Raw genomic sequence first — 24,778 nt, 5'->3', positions numbered from 1 at the left:
TTGCGGTCGTCAGACTGCATTGCCCTAGGGATCAACCAACTGCTTCCGAAGGGCTATTAGAGCCCGTCGAGCAAATTGCATTCCCCACAATGGAGACTGTGCCCTCTCAGGCACTACTGTGGGTTTTACGATCCACCTTTCTGCCAGCCATTTCACTTCAGTTCTTTGAACCTGAAATATCTGGCGGGTAGGCTATATTGGGACCCCTGGCATTGTCCCAATCCCCAGTGGCATTTTATATGTAAAAATATTTAGGGCCTCATTTATGAAAAGTTACGCATCGCTGCGTCAAAACAGCGATGCTCACTTTTCATAGCGGCCTCCTTGCGACACCAATGATGCGTCATATTTACAGTATGACGCATCATTGCGCAAGGACATACAGATACGTCAGTATTTCTGACGTATCTGCATGGCGCAAAAGTGACGCATTGCTGGAGTGTGTCACAAAAGTGACGCAACTCCAGCAATGTGTTCTTTCACATGAAAGGGCCTGCTTTGAGGCAGGCATAAGAAATTGACGCATTTGTGTCCTAGAAGTGGCGCAGTGAAATCTTATAGATTTCACTGCATCACTTCTATGACCTTTTCTTGCGTCAGAACGCCCCCTGCATACATTATGCCTGGTGCAGGTATTATGTAGTGCAGGGGTTTACAAAGTGACGCATCTACCTAGATGCGCCACTTTGTAAATTTGGTGCAACAAGGCACATTTTTCACGCTGCTGGTGCGTCACAAAAAGTGACGCACCAGTGGCGTTTAAGTGACACACAGCCTCATAAATGAGGCCCTTAATTTTTATTCTTTTGAACTGTATATCTTTAAAAAACGATATGTTTGTATTAATTTTTTCAATATTAGTGTAATACGATATTTGTTTTCAGTGTTTTTTGTACTTACCATTATATGTATAGAAAACCAATATTTTTGTGATCAATATTTTTGGCACGATATTTCTGTATCATGATACTTTTGGTTTTGATATTGTGTCAGAGAACCTCTATTTATTAGGTGGATTCACAGAATAGCTAATCATGGTGGGGGCACAGAATGACGCCCCCCCTAATTATCATTCATTAGTCACATTGCAATTTGTGATCAACCATATGGAAGTAGGCCTTCAGGGGACATTAGACCACAATCCCTGGAATTACAATGCAAAATGAAAAGATTTTTTTCTTAACACAGGCCATTTTCCTTAAAGGAACTTGTGCTGCTCCCCTTGAGGCTGCCACTCCTTATTTCTGAATCTTTTATCATCTCCATTGAGGAGGGATCAACTGGCAATGGTTTGTGACCTAAATTCCAGTCATAAACCAAGGAGTGATAGATTACATAATAACAAATTTTGAGAAATAACCACTTCACCCTCCCCCTTCCACATTGTGATTCACTATGTGCTGCGAAACCATTATATGAGTCAGAAAAAGTTTACTGACTTTCTAAATGTTTTTTGTACATCAAAGACAGAGATTTTGCTTTTGTATACCCAGTGATTTTGGAATTTGCAGGATTTGCATCCGCAAAATCCTTTTGCACATCTGGTGCAATATTCTAGAAACGTTTTACTCAAACTCCTCCCAGGTTGCAAGTCACCTCCCCCACCCTTCCAACTTTCCAACTGTGTCCCTCTTATCCTCTGACATTCAGCAGTGACCATGTGCTTGGTGCCTTAAACGGTCGCAGTTTATTATAATATTTATACATATTCCCAAGGTATAACATTCTGTTGATACTTATTTTGTCTTTGTATTTATAGTCCTTTTCAGGCAGGCCAATCTCTGGGGAGGGGCCCAACAACCTGGGCATTGTTTCCGCGGTGGTAGGCCTCAACTTGCTACCGATTTGGTGGGTGTCCGTCAGGACAAGCCAGGGCTGCAAGTACCGTCCCGCTCACCTTTGATCCCCTTCTTGGTCCCTCCCTGCTCTTCTGGGTCCCTGCCGTGTGGCTACCCAAGGACCCTGTGGGAGCACTACATCTATTGACCCAGGTGCTGAGTTCTAAAATCTTGCTCCTTCTGATAACCCTGCTGTGAGGCTTCCCAAGTGCCCACCGAGAGTATCACATCTACTCTGTCTACTATGTCCGTGGCTGATTGCCACCACTGGCTCCCTCAGTGCCCCTGCTGTGAGGCATCCCAAGGACACGTGTGAGCACTTCATCTATTCAGCCTGGTGCTGATTTCTGACATCTCGCTCCTTCTGGTACCCTTGCCATTAGGCATCCCAAGGGCCCAGCAGGAGCATCACATCTACTCTGTCTGTGGCTGATTGCCACCAATGGCTCCCTCAGTGCCCCTGTTGTGAGTCATCCCACGGACACAGTACAAGCCTTCCATCTACCCCTAGCAATTTATCTCCTTTTTCTGTCATTCTAGGATTTTCTCCGCCTCACCTCTATCCCTGCGACTCCCGCCTTTCATCTGGAGTGGGTGGGTGGGTGGGATTTACGATTCTTTTCTTTGATGAGGGAGGATTAAGTGCTTAGGGTAGCGCCCCCTGACTGGAGGGGCCATCTACTGCCCTGGGGCAACCAATCCTGGTCGCCCCCTTTTTTGCGGGCTCTCGACCTGGGGGTGGGGAGAGTATCCCGCCCCTGGGCGGAGTTTGTCCCGGGAATCCCTAAGGTCCGGCTTTGCCTTCCCTGGCCCATGCTTCAACTCCACCCAGGTGGCAAGTCACCTCTCCCATCCTTACAACTTTCCAACTGCGTCCCTCTTAACTTCTGACATACACCAGTGACCACGTGCTTGGTGCCTTAAAAGGTTGCAGTTTAATATAACATTTATACATATTGCAAATTTCATGCTCATGCATAACATTCTGTTGACACTTATATTGTCTTTGCATATATAGTCCCTTTAGTCCATTCTTGTTTACTGTCTGCCTTAACCTCTTAACCAGGGCGCGAATACCGCATCGGTGCGGCGGTTTAATTTAGTGGGCATGGCCGCATCGGCCAATGGACGTGCGCAGCACTACGGCCAACAGAAGCAGCGAAGGGGTTAAGGCAGGCCAATCTCTGGGGAAGGGCCCAACCACCTGGGCCATTGTTTCCGTGGAGTTAGGCTTCAACTTGCTACCGATTTGGTGGGTGTCCATCAGGACCAGCCCGGGCTGCAAGTGCTGCCTGCTTGCCTTCTTGGCCCCTCCCTGCTCTTCCGGGTCCCTGCTGTGTGGTATCCCAAAGACCCTGTGTGAGCACTTCATCTATTCTGCCTGGTGCTGAGTTCTGACATCTCGCTCCTTCTTGTACCCCTGTCGTAAGGCATCTCAAGGGCCCAACTGGAGCTTCACATCTCCTCTGTCTGTGGCTGATTGACCCCACTGGCTCCCTCAGTGACCCTGCCATGAGGCAACCCAAGGACACTGTGTGAGCCTTCCAACTACCTCTAGCAATTTATCTTTTTTTTCTATATTTCTTAGATTTTCCCCACCACGCTAACTACGGTTTTTTGATTCTTTTCTTCAGCGAGGTGGGATTAAGTGCATAGGGTGGCCTTTCGCCCCCATCTTAAACCCCTTCGTGGCTTCCTATTATACCCCCTGATTGGGGGAGGGGGCAGTCTACTGCCTTGGGGCAACCAATTCTGGTAGCCCCCTCTTTCGCAGGCTCTCACTCTGAAGGAGGGCAGAATTTGTCCTGGGCCTCCCTTGGGTCCGGATTCGCCTTCCCGGGCTCGTGTTTCATTTCAAAGTTCCCATTTGTGTTAGGTGGACATCCCAAAATAAGAGAAGGGGAAAACTATAACTCCTTACCCGACTTAACAATACTTATAAATATATTGATATATGGTCACATAAGCCTGATGACCAATCCCACCATTAAAGGGAAAACAGTTGTACAAATAAGAGTGGAACCATAGAGAGAACCGCAATTTCTAACTACTTAACCAGCTCACCATCCACAAAAAGTATAATACAGAGCTTAATTTCATGAGAGTACCTGGAAAATAGAAAGTTCAAATATAATATGCCTTTAAAGGAGAAGGAAACCCGTTCTTCAATCTTGAAAAAATAGCTTAGTCCTTTATCAGTGTTTAAGGCCCCTTTCTTCGTGGTAGATTACATCTCATTTGTCTCAAATGGTGGATAAGTGTATAAAGACCATCGTCATCTAACCACAACTACTTTAAAACTTTAAATACATTTATTCCTGACAACTCTAGATCACATGAGCGTGTGCAAGCAGAGCACTTGACATAAGGTTGAAACATGGATTTTTAAGGGTTCTTAAGATGTTCTGTTTTTGAGTGTTTATCCTCTCTCTGTTGTAAGTATTTATAGTAGCTCTAACTATCAAGCAATTTGACCTGTATAAGGAGTAGTAAGATGACAGGCCTAATATTCATTGTTGCATCACTGTACTGTAACAACCATTTTTTTTGTGTGAAAGCTGGGTATTCAAATTCAAATTTTATTTATTGCACAGTTACTTAAAGCCCTTTGCAATATATCATAATTAAATAAAATGCAAGGGAGCGATTCAATGACAGTTATAACTCTTTCCTTTCCATAGCGAAACGTAAAACAATATAAAAGTTAAAAAATGTATTAAGTTTAAAAAGACATTATCACCGAAGTGTCACTTCATTTGTGCAGATCGAGACTATTTTTAGGCAATTGTGTGATTCATTGTCTTTGTCAAGTCTGGAGCGAACGTCCTGCATATATCTCCCAATTATGGCCAGATCAGTTGTTAATGAGCAAGCCAATATGGCTGTAACGGCTTCTTTTGTCGTTGGAACACCTTTGCGTAGCCATATGGGCTTTAGTAGCTTCCGCCTGGATTGTAAGAGCCCTGTGCAACAGCACCTCAAATGTGGCAGGGATTCTGGTTTGAAATCGTATGTTCTGCAGCGAATTTTATTTTCCAAGGTTTTCCAGCCCGGATTTAGCTCTTTTATTGGGAGAGATACAAGTCTAGCCCATTGAATGTTTTTTAGGGCCTTTCTCCCAAGTGCTTGATCAAGATAAGGCTGGGATTTGTGGACCTTGTAGGTTGCTATCACCCCAGATTGATCTCTTCCTTTTTCAAGATTTGTTAAATCGATTTCTCTTGACAATCGATAGCATTATTTGTTTATTGCCTTCTTAATAATCAGATAGGTTATGCCTTCCTGGCTCCAGTTTTGTGTTGCCAAGTCCAAAACTTCTACTGCTTCCTGTAGATAAGCCTGCCATGGTCTGGGTGAACCATCATAAATGGGTTTTAACTTGCTCTTCAGGCTACCGTCCAGTGCTTTAAGTATAGAAAAGTAGTATTTTGCATGCGCACCTAGGCATTCTTTGCTCTGGTACAACAGGCCAAATTCCAGGTAAATCCCGCTATTGCGTGTGTTTTTCGGTAGTTTGAAAATACGTTTATATGCCAGACACTGTGCTTTATCCATCATTGTACTCATTTTGCCTGGGAAACCCTGCTGGGCGTATACCGTGACTGCCCTTATTTAGCAGGGTATGCTCAGACGTGAGTCCCTTGCTCACTTTGCAACTGGATTCAAGCAAGCCGGGCTGAAGACGTCTGGAATGCCAGAAACCGGTCCTCGGAAGCTTGTTTCCGGTCCAGGGAAGGCATGGTTTGGCAGTTCGGGCTGGACTGTTCCCATGAGGCACAGGGTCAGACTGATTTGCATGTAGCCATGTCTGAACTGGGGTGGCAGAGTGGGTTAAAGAACGGTGATGGATTAAACCCAGATATTTTGACTGGGTGTGAGTGTTTGATTAATTCAGATGCTCCGTCCATCACCACACCCTTTTGTACCGCTTTTGGCCACCATAAGTGTGGCAGGGTATGCTCAGACGTGAGTCCCTTGCTCACTTTGCCACTGGATTCAAGCAAGCCTGGCTGAAGACGGCTGGAATGCCAGAAACCGGTCCTCGGAAGCTTGTTTCCGGTCCAGGGAAGGCATGGCTTGGCAGTTCGGGCTGGACTGTTCCCATGAGGCTCAGGGTCAGACTGATTTGCATATAGCCATGTCTGACCTGGGGTGGCAGAGTGGGCTAAAGAACGGTGATGGATTAAACCCAGATCTTTTGACTGGGTGTGAGTGTTTGATTGATTCAGATGCTCCGTCCATCACCACCCCCTTTTGTACCGCTTTTGGCCGCCATAAGTGTGGCAGGGTAAGCTCAGACATGAGTCCCTTGCTCACTTTGCCACTGGATTCAAGCAAGCCGGGCTGAAGACGGCTGGAATGCCAGAAACCGGTCCTCGGAAGCTTGTTTCCGGTCCAGGGAAGGCATGGCTTGGCAGTTCGGGCTGGACTGTTCCCATGAGGCACAGGGTCAGACTGATTTGCATATAGCCATGTCTGAACTGGGGTGGCAGAGTGGGCTAAAGAACGGTGATGGATTAAACCCAGATCTTTTGACTGGGTGTGAGTGGTTGATTGATTCAGATGCTCCGTCCATCACCACCTCCCTTTTGTACCGCTTTTGGCCGCCATAAGTGTGGCAGGGTATGCTCAGACGTGAGTCCCTTGCTCACTTTGCCACTGGATTCAAGCAAGCCAGGCTGAAGACGGCTGGAATGCCAGAAACCGGTCCTCGGAAGCTTGTTTCCGCTCCAGGCAAGGCATGGCTTGGCAGTTCGGGCTGGACTGTTCCCATGAGGCACAGGGTCAGACTGATTTGCATATAGCCATGTCTGAACTGGGGTGGCAGAGTGGGCTAAAGAACGGTGATGGATTAAACCCAGATCTTTTGACTGGGTGTGAGTGTTTGATTGATTCAGATGCTCCGTCCATCACTACCCCCTTTTGTACCGCTTTTGGCCGCCATAAGTGTGGCAGGGTATGCTCAGACGTGAGTCCCTTGCTCACTTTGCCACTGGATTCAAGCAAGCCGGGCCGAAGACGGCTGGAATGCCAGAAACCGGTCCTCGGAAGCTTGTTTCCGGTCCAGGGAAGGCATGGCTTGGCAGTTCGGGCTGGACTGTTCCCATGAGGTACAGGGTCAGACTGATTTGCATATAGCCATGTCTGAACTGGGGTGGCAGAGTGGGCTAAAGAACGGTGATGGATTAAACCCAGATCTTTTGACTGGGTGTGAGTGTTTGATTGATTCAGATGCTCCGTCCATCACCACCCCCTTTTGTACCGCTTATTTTTGATTGTAACACCTTTGTGCTTGGAATGGTGGTGGGGCTCTGCATTTTTTCTTGTAGCTTTCACAAAGCATATATTGTTGATTCCACCTTAGAATTCATTTAATGTATGTGCATATTAGCTTTTCCTGAGTCGCTCAACCAACACCCAAGGTAATTGTAGAACTTTGAGACGGTTATTGTCTCCTTTGAAACATGCCATTTTAGGAGTGTTTTTTTTTTACAGTTCCTGAAGATCAGTACTTTGGTATTTTCTGGATTTGTCTTTAATTCATTATTCTGATTGTATGCGTTTAGAGCATTGAGGGCCCTTTGTAAACCTGTTTTCGTGTGATCCATCACCACGAGGTCATCCGCATATTGTAGGATTTGAATTTTGCTGACACCCATTTTTGGAACTGCTAGGTTTGCACTTTGAATCATCTTGCCCAAGTCCGCTGTATATAAATTAAAAAGTGTTGGGGCAAGTACGCATCCCTGTTTTTAGCCACGATTTGTAAAGAACTTTTTTGTTGTGATGTTGATTACCAGTTTGACTCTGATCCAAGTATTGCTATATAGTGAGATAATGGCATTAAAGAGGTCAGGTGGAATTTGCCAGTTGTGCAATTTGGACAAAAGCTTGCCACGTGGCACTCCGTCGAACGCTGCTGAATAATCTATAAAGCAGGCATAGACTGGTTTCTTTTCCCTGCAACTGGCTTGCTGACCTAAATATGATATTGCCGTAATGTTGGCGATAGTCGAGCAGCCTTTGCGGAACCCTGTTTGATAGAAGGGGAGAATTTCATTTTCTTCGACCCATCTGGTTAATTCTGTCAGCAGGGTATTTGCACAGGCTTTCCCTTCGATGTCCAGCAGGGCTATTAATTTGTAGTTCTTTGGTTCTGTGTTATCGCCCTTCTTGAATATGGGTTGTAGGATTGACCCGCGCCACGAGTCTGGCACCTTGCCCTGTAATCGGCATTCGGTGAATAGGCCGGATAGGAGTCTCCCCCAATAATTTGGATCTTCCCTGAACATCGCAGCCGGGAGACCGTTAGGTCCTGGTGCCCCATCTTTCCTTATCTTTTTAATCACTTTTCAACGGCTCTCACGTCCTGGTATTTAAGCATGGCTGTGTTTGTGGGTTCCGCATTGTTGTTTATGGTCTCTGTGTACACCATAGAACCTCCACATTTAATGAATTCTTCCTTGTCGACGTATGTTGTGTAAACATGTCTCACCCATGCGTCGGCATGTACGGCATTACTCCGGCCTGCTTTATTATTATCCAGCTCTGCTATATAATGCCAGAGTTGTCGCTGTTTGTGAGGTTTTGTTAATTCGTGGATTTTGATCCACTCTTCTTCTAGCCTGTTTTGCTTGATTGTCCAGAGATGTTGTTACTGTTATTTGTGCAGGTCGTTGTACTTATCCCGTCTGTATTTTTTGAGCCGGCGATCTTATATGCTCTTTTTGCCCTTCTTAAATTGCGAGTTATATCAGTAAAAAAATTTATTATTGTCCATGGATTGTTTAATGGTCTACTCCTTATGATTGGGCTCAGCTGTCTTCAGGCATGTTTTCACGTCATTTATCCACTCTGACCAATTTTCCCTATTGAACGCAACACCTGGGTTGTTCCCTGTGTGTTCTTGTTTTTCTTTCCAATATTTTAGTGCTGTTACCTGCTAAGTGTTCCATTTTATTCTTCTCACCAGGGCAGGTTCTTCGGCACCTGTTGATTGGGAGACCGTTATAATTCTTTCTCTTTCTTTGGTAGTAACATTAAGTTCTACCTGGAGTAATGCATGATCGCTTGGGTCATCTGTCTTGATTTCAAAATTTTCCATTTTAGAGGCTATCTGGTCACATAAAAGAAATATAATCAATTGTGGAGCAGTTCTTAAATGTAGTTCTCCTTTGGATGTTTAGATCTGGCCCTTTTTGTAAGTACTCAGCTGAATTAAGTTCGTAATCTAGTAAAAAGTTAATGAAAATTCTTTCGGCGCCAGTTAGGTAATTCCTTTCACACTGTTTTGTTCCTAAGTGATGCAAATTGAAGTCGCCCACAAGCAGTTTCGCCGGAGACCGATATGTGCATAGAATTTCCTGTATTGTTGTAATCATGGATTTTGTAGCCTTTAGTTTCCATTGGGCTGGTGTGTTTAAATATACATTAATTACAAGCAAAGAGACAATGTTTTCCTTGTTGCTTTTTCCTCCATTAGTAGTGCTTGTAGCATGTTTGAATTGGTGTTTATATTCCTAACAGTTAATTGTTTGGCGTGTTTGACATAAATCGAGATCCCACCTGATGGTCTTCCATCATGGTTATGTTTGGTGGTAAGTTGATGGAAACCCGCATACCCTTCCAAGTGTACCGGTTCAGTTGCTCAAGTTTCTTGTAGGCATAAGTTATCACCAATAAGCAATTTATTTTTTGCTGTCACTTGTCTAAGGGCTTTTTGTAAGCCAGCCACATTCCAGGAGACAAGTTTGAGACGTTGGTATATTTTTTGCACTTGACCAGGTTTGCCAGTATTTCCCTCTATTAACAAATTTGTTCTGGAAAGGTGGGTACAATTCTTTGATAATAGCGGTCACAGGACCTTATAGTAAGACATTGTCAGACCTTGCACTCTCTGCATTGTCACCCCCAAACTTTTTGCCTTTACCCTCAAATTGTTGTTCTGAATTAGTTTTGTTTCCTTTCTGGACCTGAGGAAGGACTCTCAGAGGACTGGCTGCTGCTGTGGCCTGCTGTGTACTCCACAAGACTGCTTTGCTGCAATTGAAAGGACTACTTTGCTACCTGGAGCCTGCCTTGAACCTTCAGATGCTTGCCCGGCTTCTTGTGCCTTGCTTATTCACCTGAACCCAGGCCTATCAGAGTGACTTCAAGGGCTAGTTTGCTGCATGCATGTGGGTAGTCCGACTACCATATTAGGATGTGACCACCGGGTTGCAGTTGGCAACACAACAGGGCATGCTGCCGCCATAGGAAAGTGCTGCAGCACATGCTGATGCTGTAAGGGCACATCCTGAACAACTGTGCACTGTGTATCATGCACCATGCCGTACATGGCACAAGGTGCACGGAGGTGAGTGAGGGCACTACATGTGCCCCCAGGGCAACTTAACAGTGGCCCACACCAACCGGAGCCCTGTTTGGGGCCACAAATAACAATTTCTGACAACCGTTACATGGCGGTGTTCACGCCATCAAAAAGCTGACCCCATAGTCGGGCACTACTCCAACTGCCGCCCCATCGGGATCCCTGATCCTGGCAGCATTCTTCCGTTTGACCGAATAGGGTCCGACCACCAGCACTGTTGTGGGGAGGTTGGACCCATGGGATGTCAGCGGTTGGACCGCCACTAACGGCTTATCAGTGTGCAGTCCAACCGGCATCTTAATGAGGCCATAAGGATGAACGTAGAAATGTTCATAATGTCCTTGTCCAGCAGCTCCCTGACAATGATGCTCCTTCCTTTAACACTGCCTTGCAGCCTTGCCCCACGGAAACTTACCTTCTCTGAACATTTTTCTTGAAAATTCTTCTTAAGTCCGGAGGTATGCGCCGATAGGGAACTATCCACTTCATGTATCTGACTCGTGCTGCATATTTTTTTAGTTTGATCCAGTCTAGAGCAACTAGATGTCCACAGTTGGTGCTTTGATCGTTTATGCACTACTTTTTACTAAAAACTGAAAATTCATAACCCTGGTTTTACTGATTGGATGGATATTTGTAATTTTGGTGTCAAATCATTTATTAAAATGTTCTCTCTTTTTTAAATTGGTGTGGTATTTTTCTTGTGTTGGGTTTTTACTTTATTACTATTTGAGTACGTCCTAAATACTTTACACATTGCCTCTAAGTTAAGCCTGACTGCTTTGTGTTCATTGCAAGATAAGGGTTGACCCAACGGTACTGGGACCTGGGTAGTTCAAAGATACATATGAAGGGGTCCCAGTTGACGAATAACTTAAGTACAAGAAAAAATAATCAGAATTAAATTCAAACACATACAGCTCTATTCAATGAGTAATGTTATTTATTCACATCCTCAGTCATAAAAGTATTTTGCATACTCTTTAGGAATACGTAGTTGCCCATTATGCAGGCATGAGTGAACAGGAAAAGGGGGGGGGGGAGAGATAGGGTATGAAGTGATTGTGAGGATTAGGGTGATCTCGGGAAAGTTTGCAGTAGTCACATGTGGTCACATAAGCACATTTATAAGATGACAACACATCCATTACTTCTAAACATGTTATATGTTCCTATCCCAGATTTTTAACACAGACAAAAATGTTCTGTTGCAAAATGGTTAGGACACAACAAAAAGAGAAGTCGACGTTTCGACCCCAGTTGGTGTAGGATCACTTGCACCTTACTGCGGGGTCTTCATCCGGACTGGTGAGAGGAGGATGGGGTGGGGTTGTGCAAGGGCACCTATAATTAAAAACAATGGAGTAAGCTAAAGATTTGTGCCTATTTTGATTCATAGGAGACAACAAATAGTCAAATAATTACCAAGGTGGCCAATATGAGTTGCGTGGCAAGGTACTAAAAATGGGGGAAGGAGGGCCCTGGGGATCCGAACATCAAGAGAGCTATCCCCTAAAAAGGAATAGGGTAAATGTAAATAAATGGGCTTGCATCATTAGTCCCACCTACGTCACTGTATTATTAACAATATACCGTGCTTGTTCAAAAGGCATCAAAAATACCCAGCCGGGTTAAAAAATAGAGTTAAAAAACATATATAGCAGAGGATATCACAACACTCACATCATATATAAATTCATCCTCATGATTATTGCAAAAGGTCATAGGGCATGAGCAGATAAGGCCCAAAAGTTGTACATACTGTAATCAGCCAAAAAACAGACTTAGCATTAATGCGCCAGAATGAAGGCCATGACTGCTATGATCCAAAGGTTAATTGATAAATTTAATTAGCCCCAAACACAAAAACGGAAATAAGCATGAATGCGCCAAATCATGATGAAGCCTTTAAAACGGGAGTGGCAAAATGCATGCCGAGAGAATGACACATTGCACCAAGGCAAACAGGCAGGATTCACAATCTTGTCAAAAGGAATACTGCCTCCCGATTTGAAATGACACATTAGACTAAAGCAAAATGATAGGATTAACAATCTTTCCAAAAGCTAAACTCCCTACCGATTTGAAAGGGAATATTTACCAGATGATAAAACGTAAGCACTGTACTCGTTGTGCCTCAGATCAGTGATGAATACGTAAAATGCTTGACTTTGTTCTCAATCTAAATCAGGGAGAGGGAGGGGGGGAGGTGGTCAATATATACAGTACTGGGACAAACTTGACCATGGAAACACCTATACAATGATGCACTCACTGCGAAAGTAGCGCCAGAGTGAATCGCGCTTTGAATGAAGATCCTGGACGCTCCGAGCTTACATCTAAATAAACAAAAGGGGCCTTGAGTATTGTAATGTTATCCCAATTACCAACTAAGTCGTAATTGAATCTGTCACCGAAACGGAAAACTCACCGTCAGCATGGCGGCCGGCCGTGTCAAATGAATCATGTAGGTAATGAGCGGTGCATTCCAAAACCTTTAAATAGGGGCAACACTTGTCAGCCACGCGTTCGCGCAGCAGCTACATGCCAACCGGTGATGTCCCGGTACCGGCTCAGGGCCGTCAACCACCATAGAAAAAAGACTAAAGTATTGGGCCCAATTTAACTAAATAACCAAACTGTTACCGAAATAAAAATAAGTGCAGATTTTTTTCGGGAGCTCGAATCATGGACATTAGGGTTATGTTAAAGAACGGCAGAGTAACTGTGCACTGGGGACATTAGTACAAAAAGGGGAGGTGGGGGGATTTCTTACATTCGTGGCTTACATTGAATTACAGTATTTGTAGGACATATCCCAACAATTGTAAAACAGATGTACAGCATCATAATACGCATCATTGATTCAGAAAAGCAGAAGGGGACATAGTCGTAGTGTGCAATTCATAGTTGGCAACAAATGAGTACAAGTTCTTAGGAGATGGCATCTTTTGACAGTATAAAGCTGATTTGAGAAAGAAAAAAAGGAACAACATACATGTATTACATTTTATGAATTGGTCATTGTCTGTTCATCTGTGATAGACCTGCAAAGTTAGGAGAAAGACATATCCCCATTTTATTAGCAAAACATGAAACTGTAAAAAATACTACAGTGAAGACATGCTAGTTGAGCATAAATTGTATCTTGTTCATTCAGTCCATTCTAAATGGTATCCAAACGGGTCATCCATTTACTTTCTCGTAGGTTTCGGATGGCAGCTATATTACCACCCCTGGGGCCTAGAGATACTTTTTCCAGCACCACCCAGCTGAGTTCCTCAATTGCATGGCCAGCAATCTTGCAGTGCTCAACTAAAGGTGCCCCTTGGAACTCACACCTAATTTTGCTATGGTGCTGTAGGATACGGGTTTTAACCTGTTGTTGTGTTTGACCTATATATGCCAAGCTGCAGGGGCAGGTGACACAGTAGATTACACAATTGGTGTTGCAGTTGGTAAATGTTTTCAGATCTATAGTGTGATGTTTGTAACTGAATTGTTTGGTTTGTGTGCACGTAAGGCAGGCCTTACAATTCCCACATCTAAAATGTCCAATCGTCGTAGGTAGGTTCTACATAGTTTGCAAAGTGGGCGGTTCCGGTGTTTCCAGAAAAGAACATACCACTTGGTCTTTTATACTCTTTGATTTTTTGAATGAATGCATCGGTAGATCACGTTGTCCAATGTCGTCTGCAATCAATGACCAGTGTTGTTTTATGATTTTTCGGATGGCATTACTTTGTGTGCAGTATGTAGTTACACAAATCATCCTTTCCATCATCTCATCTTCCCTAGCATGTGTTGTTAGGGGTTCTTCACGTGGGCTGTACCAAGCCCGTTTTTGCGCTCCCTTTACTAGTCGTCGTGGGTATCCTCTGTCAAGTAATCTAGCAGTCAGGTCTTCAGATTCCCTGAAATAGTCATCTCTTTTGGTACAGTTGCGTCGTACTCGTAAAAATTGACTCACCGGTAAGTTGTCCCTCAGGCCTCGTGGGTGATGACTATTGTATAGCAACAATGAGTTCCGTTCCGCTGGTTTCCGATAGTGTGGTGGAAAGCTTATTATCATCATGGAAGATAGTGATGTCAAGGAACTCTACTTTATTGTCATCAGATTGAATGGTAAATTGGATGTCCTGGCTTTGCTGGTTTAACCAGAGGTGGAATGAGTCAAGGTCTTCCTTAGTACCACTCCATAACATGAGAACATCGTCGATGTAACGTCGCCACAATGTAACATGATCTTGATAGGGGTTATTAAGGCTCAGCACATGTTTTTGTTCAAAATCGTCCATGTAAATAATAGCCAAGTCAGGCACGAAGGCTGCCCCCATCGTGACGCCCTTGGTCTGAAGGTAGAATTTTCCTTGGAATATAAAGAAGTTTTTTGTCATCGCTATGGTCAGGATTTCGACGATGAAGTCCGTCGGTACCGCCATGGGCGCTGGGCGTCCTTCCAATGCTCTCTTGATGATGTTTAGGGCTTCCTTCTGTGGGATACTCGTATATAACGAGACTATATCACATGTTACTAGTAGTTGCTTTGTGGTATCAAAATCCATGCCGTCCACAAGTTTGATGGGTTTAAGGAACACGTCGATATACCTGCAGAGTGGCTCAAGGATCGAGCCACATCCCGATACTATCGGTCGTCCCGGAGGATCTTGCATGCTCTTATGTATCTTTGGTAAAGTATATATTGTTGGTAGCCGTGGGTCACTCTGATTAAGGTATTTGAACTCCAGTTCACTCACAAAACCTTGGTCCTTCCCTACCTGGGTCAGGTTCAGGATCTCTTGCGGCAGATCTTTGGTAGGATCACCTCGTAGTTTCTTGTAACTCACTCCATCGTCAAGTTGTCTTATGATCTCATCCTTGTATTTCTCAACATCCTACACCACAATTGCACCCCCTTTATCGACCGGCTTTATTACAATGTCTCTGTTTTCCCTTAGGGTTGTCAAAGCTTTCCTTTCTTCTGAGTTAACATTCAGCTTGGTATTTTTATAGGTAGACAGAGCCTTGTCCACTTCACTAAGTACCGTGTGTTCATATGCCAAAATTTGGTTGGTCATGGCATTCCCTGGTGGTACAAAAGTAGAGGGTACTCGGAGTCCTGTATTAGATATAGTAGTAGATGGGGGGCTGTTCCTAAAGAAATACCGAAGTCTAATCTTCTGAAAAAACTTCATGAGTTCAATCTTGATGGCAAAGCGGTTAGGATAGGATGTGGGTACAAAGGATAGCCCTTTGGTGAGGATATTAATTTCATTATCCTTTAGGGTGTATGAGGATAGATTTACAACAGGGCTTGATCTCCTGTTTACCACCTGTAGACTTTGTGGCGTGTCGATATTTCCCCGTGGCTCTCCCGGGGGAAGTGCACTTGCTTCTGGGTCTTCCCACGTCCTCTCTCCCAGTTGGGGTTGGGGGGTATTGGCCTCTCGGTGTTCCTCTCTGCCAATTGCCCCTGCCTCGTGGTGGGCGCCATTGTCATTCTCCTAAAAAAAGAGGTTGCGGGTAAGACGAACCTTGTGGTTGGTTCAAGTCGCCTTGGTAGCTATAGCTTGTGCTTGGTCCACCTCTCCCTCTAGCTGTAAAACGGCCCTGAGTGTCTTGACGGTAATAATCCTCGTTGAGGTAAGGATACGTGTTCTTCTTTTATTAGTATCTAATATCCTTTGCAAGTTTCTCTAGTTTCCTTTGTTTTGTATTACTTTCAAAATCTTGGAGAGTTTTAACAAGATGATCTAAGGCTTCTTTGGCATTGGTTAGAGCTGTATCTCCAGCGATCTCAGATTTTAAAGCAGCGATTTCACGTTCATCCAGTGCCAGGAGCAGTTGTTGGCTACAAAGCTGAAGCCCTCCTTAAATTTGGGCACATCAATAAAGATGGCCGGTTCGTTCTTTACCTGAAGACCAATTGGAATAATATTGGATGAAAGATATTTAGTTAGCAAATGGCCGTGTAATCAGGTCCTGATCAACTTCTTTTCTAATCTCTCTAAACGGGCTATTTTGTCGTTCAGTGTATAGTCAATATTGGGTGTGTCTGATGACAAGAATTGATTATATCCTGAATGAGCTGGTTGATATAGTACTCTGTATATGAAAGTGTCTCGCTTTCTACCATTGTGTGTGAAAAGTGGAAAGTATTTACAGTGCAAAAAATCTTAAGTAAAAACCTTAAGTAAAAAACAACCTCGCAGGCATGCACCTGCTCAGATAACGTTGCAAGATAAGGGTTCACCCAACGGTACTGGTACTACTATTGTTGCTATACAATAGTCATCAACCACGAGGCCTGAGGGACAACTTACCGGTGGGTCAATTTTTACGAGTACGACGCATCTGTACCAAAAGAGATGACTATTTCAGGGAATTGGAAGACCTGACTGCTAGATTACTTGACAGAGGATACCCACGACGACTAGTAAAGAGAGCGCAAAAACAGGTGTGGTACAGCCCACGTGAAGAACTCCTGACAACACATGCTAGGGAAGATGAGATGATGGAAAGGATGATTTGTGTAACTACATACTGCACACAAAGTAATGCCATCTGAAAAATCATAAACAAACTCTGGTCATTGATTGCAGACGATATTGTACAATGTGATCTACCGATGCATTCATTCAAAAAATCAAAGAGTATAAAAGACCATGTGGTATGTTCTTTTCTGGAAACACCGGAACCGCCCACTTTGCAAACTATGTGGAACCTACCTATGACGATTAGACATTTTAGATGTGGGAATTGTAAGGCCTGCCTTACGTGTATACAAACCAAACAATTCAGTTACAAACATCACACTATAGATCTGAAAACATTTACCAACTGCAACACCATTTGTGTAATCTACTGTGTCACCTGCCCCTGCAGATTGGCATATATAGGTCAAACACAACAAAAGGTTAAAACCTGTATCCTACAGCACCATAGCAGAATTAGGTGTGAGGTCCAAGGGGCACCTTTAGTTGAACACTGCAAGATTGCTGGCCATGCAATTGAGGAACTCAGCTAGGTCGTGCTGGAAAAAGTATCTCTAGGCACCAGGGGTGGTAATATAACTGCCATCCTAAACCTACGAGAAAGTAAATTAATGACCTGTTTGGATACCATTCAGAATGGACTGAATGAACAAGATACAAGTTATGCTCAACTAGCATGTCTTCACTGTAGTATTTTTTACAGTTTCATGTTTTGCTAATAAAATGGGGATATGTCTTTCTCCTAACTTTGCAGGTCTATCACAGATGAACAGACAATGACCAATTCATAAAATGTAATACATGTATGTTGTTCCTTTTTTTCTTTCTCAAATCAGCTTTATACTGTCAAAAGATGCCATCTCCTAAGAACTTGTACTCATTTGTTGCCAACTATGAATTGCACACTACGACTATGTCCCCTTCTGCTTTTCTGAATCAATGATGCGTATTATGATGCTGTACATCTTTTTTACAATTGTTGAGATATGTCCTGCAAATACTGTAATTCAATGTAAGCCACGAATGTAAGAAATCCCCCCCAACCCTCTCTTTTTGTACTAATGTCCCCACTGCACAGTTACTCTGCCATTCTTTAACATAACCCAAATGTCCATGATTCGAGCTCCCGAAAAAAATCCTCACTTATTTTTATTTCGGTAACAGTTTGGTTATTTAGTTAAATTGGGACCAATACTTTAGTCTTTTTTCTATGGTGGTTGACGTCCCTGAGCCGGTACCGGGATTTCACCGGTTGGCCTGTAGCTGCTGCGCGAACGCTTGGCTGCCGAGTGTTGCCCCTATTTAAAGGTTTTGGAATGCACCGCTCATTACCTACATGATTCATTTCTGTTTGACACGGCCGGCCGCCATGCTGACGGTGATCTTTCCGTTTCGGTGACAGATTCAATTAAGACTTAGTTGGTAATTGGGATAACATTACAATACTAAAGGCCCCTTTTGTTTATTTAGATGGAAGCTCGGAGCCGTCCAGGATCCTATTTGAAAGCGCAATTCACTCTGGCGCTACTTTCGCGGTGAGTGCATCATTGTATAGGTGTTTCCATGGTCAAGTTTGTCCCAGTACTGTATATATTGACCACCTCCCCCCCCTCCCTCTCCCTGATTTAGATTGAGAACGTAGTCGGGCATTTTACGTATTCATCACTGATCTGAGGCACAACGAGTACAGTGCTTACGTTTTATCATCTGGTAAATATTCCCTTTCAAATCGGTAGGGAGTTTCGCTTTTGTAAAGATTGTTAATCCTGCCGTTTTGCTTTAGTCTAATGTGTCATTTCAAATCGGGAGGCAGTATTCCTTTTGACAAGATTGTGAATCCTGCCTGTTTGCCTTGGTGCAATGTGTCATTCTCTCGGCATGCATTTTGCCACTCCTGTTTAAAGGCTTCATCATGATTTGGCGCATTCATGCTTATTTGCATTTTTGTGTTTGGGGCTAATTACATTTATCAATTAACCTTTGGGTCATAGCAGTCATGCCCTTCATTCTGGCGCATTGATGCTAAGTCTTGTTTTTTGGCTGATTACAGGTATGTACAACTTTTGGGCCTTATCTGCTCATGCCCTATGACCTTTTGCAATAATCAGGAGCATGAATTTATATATGATGTGAGTGTTGTGATATCTTCTGCTATATATGTTTTTTAACTCTATTTTTTAACCCGGCTGGGTATTTTTTATGCCTTTTGACCAAGCACAGTATATTGTATTAATACAGTGACGTAGGTGGGACTAATGATGCAAGTCCATTTCTCTAAATTTACCCTATTCCTTTTTATTTAATTTATTTATTTATTTAAACTTTTACCGCGCACAGCTACCCACAGTGGGTTTCCCGGCGCTAGGGACAGACTGGAGAAGAAGATATCAGATAGCCAGCATGCAGGTACTAACTACTTATGTGAACAACAGCGTTTTCAGTGCTCTGGGAAAACGAAGAAGGCTGGTCTCTAATTTAAGGGCAGTGGGCAGGGCATTCCAATATTTGGGACCGAGATAGGAGAAGGAACGTCCCCCCATCCTTGCCAGCTTAAATCTTGGTATAGAGAAATTGCCAATTTCCGAGGATCGTAAGGTACGTTTGGGCCTGTAAAGTTGCACCAGCTTTTGTAAGTAAGTAGGTGCAATGCCTTGCTTGATCCTAAACATGTAGCATAATGCCTTAAACTTTATGCGGCTGGAGATCTTCAACCAATAAAGATCATGCAAGGCAGATAATGCAGAAGTTCTTCTAGGGACATTCTTCAAGAGTCGCGCGGCTGCATTTTGTACAACCTGCAGTACTTTGACGGTGGCAACATCAGCACCCAAATATAGTATGTTGCCATAGTCCAGGCGAGATGTTATCAATGCCTGGACAACCGTTCTACGGGAAGGAATGGGAAGCATCCATAAGATCTTTTGTAGCCACCTAAGAGTAGAAAAACAGGTTGCTGCGACCTTAGTGGCCTGCTGCTTCATTGTTAACTTGTCGTCAATTTGGACGCCCAAGTTGCGTACAGCATGTGTGGGTACAGGAAGTGCACCCATCTTTAGGGGATAGCTCTCTTGATGTTCGGAGCCCCAGGGCCCTCCTTCCCCCATTTCTAGTACCTTGCCACGCAACTCATAGTGGCAACCCTAGTAATTATTTGACTATTTGTTGTCTCCTATGAATCAAAATAGGCGCAAATCTTTAGCCTACTCCATTGTGTTTAATTATAGGTGCCCTTCCACACCCCCACCCCATCCTCCTCTCACCAGTCCTGATGAAGACCCCGCAATAAGGTGCAAGTGATCCTACACCAACTGGGGTCGAAACGTCGACTTCTCTTTTTGTTGTGTCCTACCATTTTGCAACAGAACATTTTTGTCTGTGTTAAAAATCTGGGATAGGAATATATAACATGTTTTGAAGTAATTGATGGTAATATTAATATGCCCATGTGTTGTCATCTTATAAATGTGCTTATGTAACCACATGTGACTACTTCAAACTTTCCCCAGATCGCCCTAATCCTCACAATCACTTCATACCCTATCTCTGTCCCCCCCCCCCTTTCCTGTTCACTCACGCCTGCATAATGGGCAACTACGTATTCTTAAAGAGTATGCATAATACGTGTATGACTGAGGATGTGAATAAATAACATCACTAATTGAATAGAGCTTTATGTGTATGACTGCTTTGTGTGCCAAACTACCCCGGGTTAAGCACTGGTTAATTTGGTGACTTTTGTGGTTCACCTGACAAGGATTGTGGCTGTTGTCTGTCAAGGGCTAATACCCCAGTGAACCAGCAGCCCAGTTTCCCACAGAAACATAGTGATTTCGTTGGAACATGGGTTGGTTCTACAGTTAATCTTGCACTTAGAAGCATAACGCAGGCCCATGCGGCACAGGGGGGCACGACCCTCCAGTTTTCCCCAACCCTTCAAGGGGGCCACATTCAACAACAAAAATGAGGAATATCTGTAAAATAGGGGCTAATTGGGCCCACTCGTCACATTCTGCAAGGGGGCCCAATCATTTTGTGTCATGCCAGCATCAAGCACTGACACAATTTCGATTGCATGGAAAGTAACTTTTTAAAGAATTTATGGGCATTGGACCCAGTGGTGAGAATTGGGAATGTAACAATTGTTCTGTTAGCCCTGAACGTGATAAAGGAATTATCAATCAAAGGGTCAGCTTATTTGGTTCTTTGAATATAAGTAAAGTTTTTTTTAATTTTACAACCAGCAATAACCTGCAATGGCTGGAATTAAAATAGGCAATTACATTTCAATCTTCCAAAGTGTTATAATGTCACATGGCAGACAAGGAGCATATACTCCATTGGCTATGAACTGATAAAATGGTTACGCGCTCGATATAGCACCACAACAAGGGATTTAGATGCTGAAATATGAGATGCCTACTTCCAAGTTTCAGAAGATTACTACATGGAGTATTAGTACGGCAGAATCAAAGTGCCAGGTGATGGATATGCTTTGCAGATGCTGATGTTGCAGCATGAACTAAAAGCGAAAGGTAGCTGAAGAACCTTATATACTCCAAGGCATTTGAACCGTTTATCTACATTAAATGGCTCTTGAGTTATTATTGGTTAATGATTTGGTGTCACTCTAAGTCCAGAGTAGGGTCCACGACATTCCCATGAGGCGACCAATTTGCCAGCCTGTGCTCCTGTATTTGTGGGTGCCTCCCAGCACTCGAAACAAATTGAATACTAGTATAAATCGAGATTCTGACCCCTGATAGACTTAGAAGTCAGTCCCAAGGTACTATGCCATTTCATGCACCTTATGGCATAATAATGTGGTTACCCACTGGTTAAACAAACCATGTCTGATATGGATTATCCACTGTAACTTCTCCCATATGCACCAGCGCTCTTTAAAGGCCCCCAAACAAATCTTCACTGGATACCCAGACCAATAAGACAGCAGCCACTGTTCTACCGTTGTCATTAGTGCCGTTTCATGTACCTATCGGGTGATTTTCAGTTGTACCACTCATTGGCTCGAGCGTGGGACCCAAAAGCAAAACAAACCTATAAAAAATAGCTTATCTTTCAGATCACACAGTTGAGTCAAAAAGCTTCGACTGACTGATAGGGATTTTATTTTTAGTCCAATAAACATACTACTTAACAGTTATTCTTTTAGGTGCTACCGTATTTTGGACTCAGCATCTGAAGGTGCTAAAAGGGCTCAGGTTTATGATTTTGTTAAAGGTCATAGTCCTTTATGTTATAAGTCCCAGGAAAATGCATTGACAAATTAGGCAATATAGGCCTTAAGATAGTTAGATGGCATTCCAAATAACTATACAAGAGGACTCCAGATTGCTTAGTATTGGGAACGGTATGTGCAGGCAAACACGGTACATTACCATGTCATACTCATTCCAGTTCGCTGTATTTTACTATTTCAGATTGACGCCTCCTCATTGATCGCAGCCTCGGTCATGGCGGCTCCATGTGCTCTCGCTCTGTCCAAGTTGGTCTACCCTGAAGTCGAAGAATCTAAATTCAAGGATGAAGAAGGGGTTAAGATAGAAAAAGGGTATGTTCAACAGATCAAGGGATGTCGTACTTTTATCTTTACAGATGATCTCTTTGATGCAAACACAAGGGCTTGCTTTGTTTTGGTGGTTGTTTTTCTATCATTTTTATGCCACCACTTTCTGCATTGTCCCACTCAATGAAGAACCCAAGAGAAGAACGAAATACACCAGGCAGACTTTCAGGCACACATGCTTATGCTCTGACTCACTGATCTGCATTTCCCTATCCCTAGCATCACCCATCAATGTTTTAACAAGAAATGGAATTGTCCTGTCAATGACCCTAATGCCAAAATCATCCACCAGACTTTGGAGCCATTTGGTGGTACACTAAAGTATACTCTTATAAACCCTACTTACCATCTGTAAGAGAAAATACACTATTGCTCCCTTTCACATTAGTTTAATGAGTCGTGATAGCACTGCCTCCCATGTTTAGCTTGTCATATGTTGGCTCCTTTATTTTACAGAGAGGAGAGAAATTTACTGGAAGCTGCGAGCAACGGCGCATCTGCCTCTGTGGGACTCGTGGCCAACATTGCTGCTAACCTGATTGCTTTCATGGCCCTGCTGCAGTTTGTGAACTCTGCTTTCTCCTGGTTAGGGGGGATGGTGAATTATCCGAAACTCACACTACAGGTAAGATAAAGTGAGCAAAACAATGCATGCACAACTGGCGGGGACCCCTCATATCCATGACTGAGATGGATATTCCTCATAACAAATGTTCTCCTATGTATTCCCTCTGCTGTCCTATGAAAGATGAATGTCATAACAAAATATATCAATAGGAGAGAATCTTGTCTAGTTACCTAGAACCTTCTTCCTGGAAATATACATGAGTTGTTCTTATATAAATATAGCCATTAGGCCATTTACTGTACATGGTATTTTTAGCACAGAAAACAGCACAGGTGTCTTATGAAGCACTATTACAAAAACAAATATTATTTTATGCAGTAGTCATTTATAAATCAGTCTTAGCCGTCCCTCGGAAAGATCAGTCTGGCCAGAACTACTATGCCACGTCCATATTAATGGCAACTCAAGCAGCACTAAATATCTATCAGAGTCGGCCGGCCTGTTCAGCGATATGCACCTACAGTCTGTGCTCCAAAGAGCCAGGAACCACCTCGGGACAGAAGAAGATGAAGAAATGTGAGGCATGTAGATTGTTAAATTAGTCTGAGCACCTGCTAATTCCTGTGGGGACATACCATCGGTTTTAATCTCCTCTGGCCCCACTAACTCCATCATTTGTATTTTACCTCTGCTTTTCCAGAATGGATAAACCATATGAATAAAAATGTGGTCCTGCCCTGTTCCAGCCAGACTGGCCAAGCTATGTGCATGGTTTACCTATAACTTCTCCCACAGGTCTCCTTAGTTATCTGGGCTCTGTAGTTCACTGGCAGATGAGCAATTTTCATGAAAGATACAGTCCGGCATCTTTTCCTCAGGCACGCAGGTCTCCTTCCTCACAGGCCAATCACAGCAGAAATTCTTTCAGAGTTTGGACCAAAATGTATTTCAAATCTGGAATCAGTTCTGTCCCTGGATCACTTTGCTTCTCGCCTACACTTGTGTGCAGCTCCTCTCGTGAGGGTTGAAAGATCATGGATCATTCTAACGGCCAGAGAAGCCTGTACTTATGATCAGTGCTCACCAATCATGTCCCCAGCAATCTTTGAAGTGAACCTCAATTTTGGGGAAGTTCCACCAATCCCCAAAAAGCATAGCCACTGCATGATCAATGCATGCAGAGGTTGCAATCTACTCTATCTTCTCCTGGGATTGTTTGAGCTGGTTCAAGGAAAACATTGTCACTCTTCAAAAGAGAAGTTAACTCTATGAGATACCTTATGACCTCATAGCAAAGCTTCAATCTTTGCTCTCAGGAAGAACACAAAGAATAAGACTCCCGCCCTTACTCTCCGAACCAACAGAGATCAGATGCGGAGTACCCCAAGGATTCTCCCTCAGCCACACACTCGTTAACGTCTATATGGCACCCCTCGCAACCGTTGTCAAAATCCACAGACTCAATATAGTCTCATATGCCGATGAAACCCAGCTCATCCTCTCCCTCACCAGGGAACCCGACATCACCAGGCTCAATTTCCAAGAAGGGATGAAAGACGTCGCAACCTGGATATGCAACAGCTGCCTGAAGCTCCAACGGAACACGCACGCAAACCCGGCATCATATTCAACTCCTCACTCCCCATGAACCGCCAGATCAACGCCGTGTCCTCCACATGCTTGAACACCCTACGGATACTGCGCAAACCCTTCAAATGGATGCCCCCGACTCCAGGAAGACCATTACTCACATACTCATCACCAGCCGAATGGACTACGTAAATGCCAGAATCAACAAAAAACTCCTCCTTAACCAAACCGTCCAGAACATCCCACGACATGACCACATCACCCAACACCTTTGCGACCTCCACTGGCTCCCTGTATAAAGAATAACCTTCAAACTGCTCACACATGCCTCCA

The 24,778-nt window shown here is 43.7% G+C and overlaps 1 protein-coding gene across 3 annotated transcripts in view; it reads left to right on the top strand.

Annotated features, from left to right (window-relative positions):
• The window catches only part of SLC28A2 (solute carrier family 28 member 2), a 675,497-nt gene that overhangs the window by 466,603 nt on the left and 184,116 nt on the right, over positions 1-24,778 (top strand). For all 3 annotated transcript variants that reach the window (XR_013609837.1, XM_078684949.1, XM_078684951.1), the window contains 2 exons: positions 22,142-22,272; positions 22,744-22,912. Coding sequence is in view for 2 of the 3 variants with exons in the window: in XM_078684949.1 (XP_078541075.1) it covers positions 22,142-22,272; positions 22,744-22,912 (300 nt within the window). In the remaining variant the exon portion in view is untranslated. The remainder of the gene's footprint in view (positions 1-22,141; positions 22,273-22,743; positions 22,913-24,778) is intronic.

The sequence above is a fragment of the Lissotriton helveticus genome, chromosome 3_2, assembly GCF_964261635.1.
Source record: "Lissotriton helveticus chromosome 3_2, aLisHel1.1, whole genome shotgun sequence".
Lineage (NCBI taxonomy): Eukaryota > Metazoa > Chordata > Amphibia > Caudata > Salamandridae > Lissotriton > Lissotriton helveticus.
Note: the sequence above shows the minus strand (reverse complement) of the source record. Positions and strands in the feature narration are given on the sequence as shown.